Below are 3,303 nucleotides of genomic sequence, written 5' to 3'. Positions count from 1 at the left end.
TGAACGCCCATTTATTAATCGTCGTTAATTTCGGTGCAATGTTATGACGTTGAGTATTTAACCATTCCAACACAATACAAGAATTTTTTTAGTGGAATTTTAGAAAATGGCTATCTGAATAAAACGAATCATTGAAATTGAATAAATCTGATAGACTTCTAACAATTTTGAAGCAATCTAAAATAAAGCATCGACATCTAAGCATCTGTCGATAATTCCAGTATCGTCTATGTTCGTATTTATAAGGAGATTCTCGTAGCTTACGAATATAACAATTCAATGAATGCAATATGTACAAGCATTCTGTAATAAAATTATTGAAAATTTTTATTTTTGGCCAACCAACTTCCTTATCTACCATTTGTTTGTTGACTAACGAATTACTCAAAAATACGAGATTTTTATTTGTCCGTCAGAAGGACATTGGTTCACAGAACTGCTAGGTGACTTACTTGCAGGTCATTTATTCTACTTGTAATGACAATACAGGTGTAAAATTGTAAATCACAAATGCCATTTAATTTGCAAATACTCTTACACATACGCGTATTTATTCACATTAGATAAAGTGATGTTCGAAAAGTAAGATAGACACAGAGTGAACAATATGCCATGTACAAAGTTCAGTAGGTACTACAGGATTTCCGGCTTCTGGTGAATATAAAAAACCCTGTTGCAATTGGAAATTCAAAATGAAAGTATGTATGCTCGAGACGTTGACATTGCAAAAGTGGCAGTAGTGACCTGCTAACTGTCTTCCATCAAGTTTATACGCCGTGTCCACGTTCCTTGGCAGCCTTGAACATCGCCACGAGTGAGTCCAGAGTTTCTTCCCCAGTGGGAATAATTTGCGCGGCGGGCAAAAGGAATCCCCATCGGCCAAGATCCCTCAATTCGTAAATGTAGGTAATCGGCGTATTGTACGTGGCCTTAACCCAGTCTACGGATGCTCCGGTGGCAACATCTGTTTGGATCAAGTTGAACGTAAAAATTTACTTGCACATTTTCCGTAGATTGACTGTTTGCAAATTAAGTGACTTTGTCATTACATTGTGCAGTACATACGAATTTTCGAAAATTCTATATTTAAACTGATTTTCGTACTTACAGATAGTTTCGGCAATATTTCCGACCGTGTACGTTGTTCCGTATCTCTGTTGGAGAGCCTCAGCAGTTATGATTCCAATTTCGTACTGCACGAAACAAATAAATACCCGCATTACATTCCTCGCCTGGTTCTAAATTGTCATATTGATAAGCACGGTATGCATGTATACTTGCCAATTCGTCATAGTTGTCTAGATGATCCGTGGTGTGTCCGTACGGTATGAGTAACAACTGGGTATAGCTGTGAAATGATATGTATGCGTAGAATTTATCGCTAATAGAGTCTATGTACTCGGATGCGGATTTGGTTTCAATTTCGGAAAAAGGTCCCGAACCGGCGTACGTGTCCACGCAGGGTAAGCTGCTCGCGCCACCGGCTGAAAATTTCAGGATATATCGGGAAGCCTTTGTTCTTTTACTCGAATTCACGATTTCCGTCATTAGTTTCAATTTAAAATGTCTTACTGTTCCACTGGAACCCCCAGTTTCTGTTTGGATCAGCTCCACGGCACAAGGCGCTCACTCGGGACCGCGTCTTTCGCCACAAACGGCTCTGTCAAATGAAAAGTAGAGTACAATCAGTTCGAGGATTTAATCGAGGCATTCGTCAATACTTTGTTGTTTTTTTTTCCGAACAAACGGGCAAACAAAAAGAAAACTTGGAGCAATACTATGCTGAAGGTAATCATTCGGAAAAACAAACTTCCTTCAAGTTCTCGTTGATGTAATACGCGACTGTGACATAATGTCGCACAACTGCACATTATAGAAAAGACTGAGACTTACGCTGGAATGCGTGTGCGCGTAACCGTCCGGATTGAAAACGGGAAAAATGTACCAGTCGTGTCTATCGGCCAATTCTCTAACGTCGGGATCCGTGCTGGTCAAAAGTTCGTTGGTGATGTAAGTCACGGTTGCTGGTGAAATCCATTCCCGAGCGTGGATACCACCTTCGATGAAGATCCCAGGATTGTCGGACCCGAATGAAATTTTAATGCCCTTTATTTCACGATCTTCGTAGGTCGAGCCAGCTACCACCACTTCGACGTTTTCCGGATACTTAACGGCCAAAGATTCCAGCCATTCGTAGATTTCATTCAAAGTGTGATAGCTCGTCCACCCGAAGCTACCGTCCCGTGATTGGAGCGGGCCATTCTCAGCGTCTATCAATTTCTGCACATCTTCGATGTAGGTAGTGTAATGCGCGCCCACTACGTTCATGTATTCTTCGAACTCATAAAGCCGATGCGGTGGCACCATAATGTGAACCGGTGCGTCGAGGCGAGCTGGATTGTTCCATAGATCAAACTGCGTGTCAAGTAAATAACATCGTTGCACATGTTAGTGCTGCGTAAAAATTGGTTTTGGCCTGCACGCGTTTCTTCTCGAAGCGAGCCAATCTTACAAGTTATTTCATTATAAAGGTAGTGGAGGGGTGACTTACGCCGTTTTCAGTTTCACCGAGTTCCCTGAGTAAATTCAAATGAGCCGTAGTGTTGGGAGTTACGGCGAATACCTTGTAGTTGTCGAATCTGTCTACTTCGGCGAATACGGCTGTGGCCGCACAGGCTGCGATTATCCAAAGACGCAGCATAGCGGTCCTGTAAAGAAACGGAAACAAACAAAATTGATGCCATGCACGTGGATACTGCCAGACTTGAGAGTGGTTAGATTTTATAGAGCGTTCATCGTTGAACTTACGTCGGTTTACTTGGCGACCGTGAAAATGCTCAATCTCATCTTCTTCGTATTCCATATTTATAGCCGAGATTTGCCAATACACGCGTCATCACAATAAAAACACGTATTGATAAGTAAAGACGACAGTCAGATTTTTTGATTAGGAAATGAAAATTTGTATCAATCTAGTCTGGTAATCTTTGCGATTACATACATGATGGACATTATCGTTGAAGATTTTTATCTGCCGCGTGCAAACCATCAAATCAATGTTACTGATTGTACTGGATTTATACCATTTGAGGTCGTCATGTGACAGCTGAACAATATTGTTTTAAAATTCTCTTCAAGGAACCCTATTTAGAGCGAGCCACACAATTTTACCTTTGTGTGGTCCGCTTGCAGTATAATCCCTTTCATTCCTGTGTTTGTACTGCAAACAGTTGTTGACCACATTATGAAACACCATGCTTGCCGCACTTCGGAAGATATAATAGATATTACAGCTGATCTGAT

General features: G+C 41.1%; 1 protein-coding gene across 1 annotated transcript; it reads right to left on the bottom strand.

Moving 5' to 3' along the window:
- Positions 1–492: 492 nt before the first annotated feature.
- On the bottom strand, positions 493–2,861 carry LOC124211263 (zinc carboxypeptidase). Its single transcript, XM_046610134.2, has 7 exons — positions 2,809–2,861; positions 2,552–2,708; positions 1,894–2,415; positions 1,573–1,660; positions 1,282–1,484; positions 1,109–1,193; positions 493–964 (listed from the first exon to the last, which is right to left on the bottom strand). Exons 2-7 carry the CDS (start codon positions 2,699–2,701, stop codon positions 768–770), a joined length of 1,245 nt encoding a protein of 414 aa, XP_046466090.1. The 5' UTR covers positions 2,702–2,708; positions 2,809–2,861; the 3' UTR covers positions 493–767.
- Positions 2,862–3,303: the final 442 nt, after the last annotated feature.

Source organism: Neodiprion pinetum, chromosome 2 (genome assembly GCF_021155775.2).
Source record: "Neodiprion pinetum isolate iyNeoPine1 chromosome 2, iyNeoPine1.2, whole genome shotgun sequence".
Lineage (NCBI taxonomy): Eukaryota > Metazoa > Arthropoda > Insecta > Hymenoptera > Diprionidae > Neodiprion > Neodiprion pinetum.
Note: the sequence above shows the minus strand (reverse complement) of the source record. Positions and strands in the feature narration are given on the sequence as shown.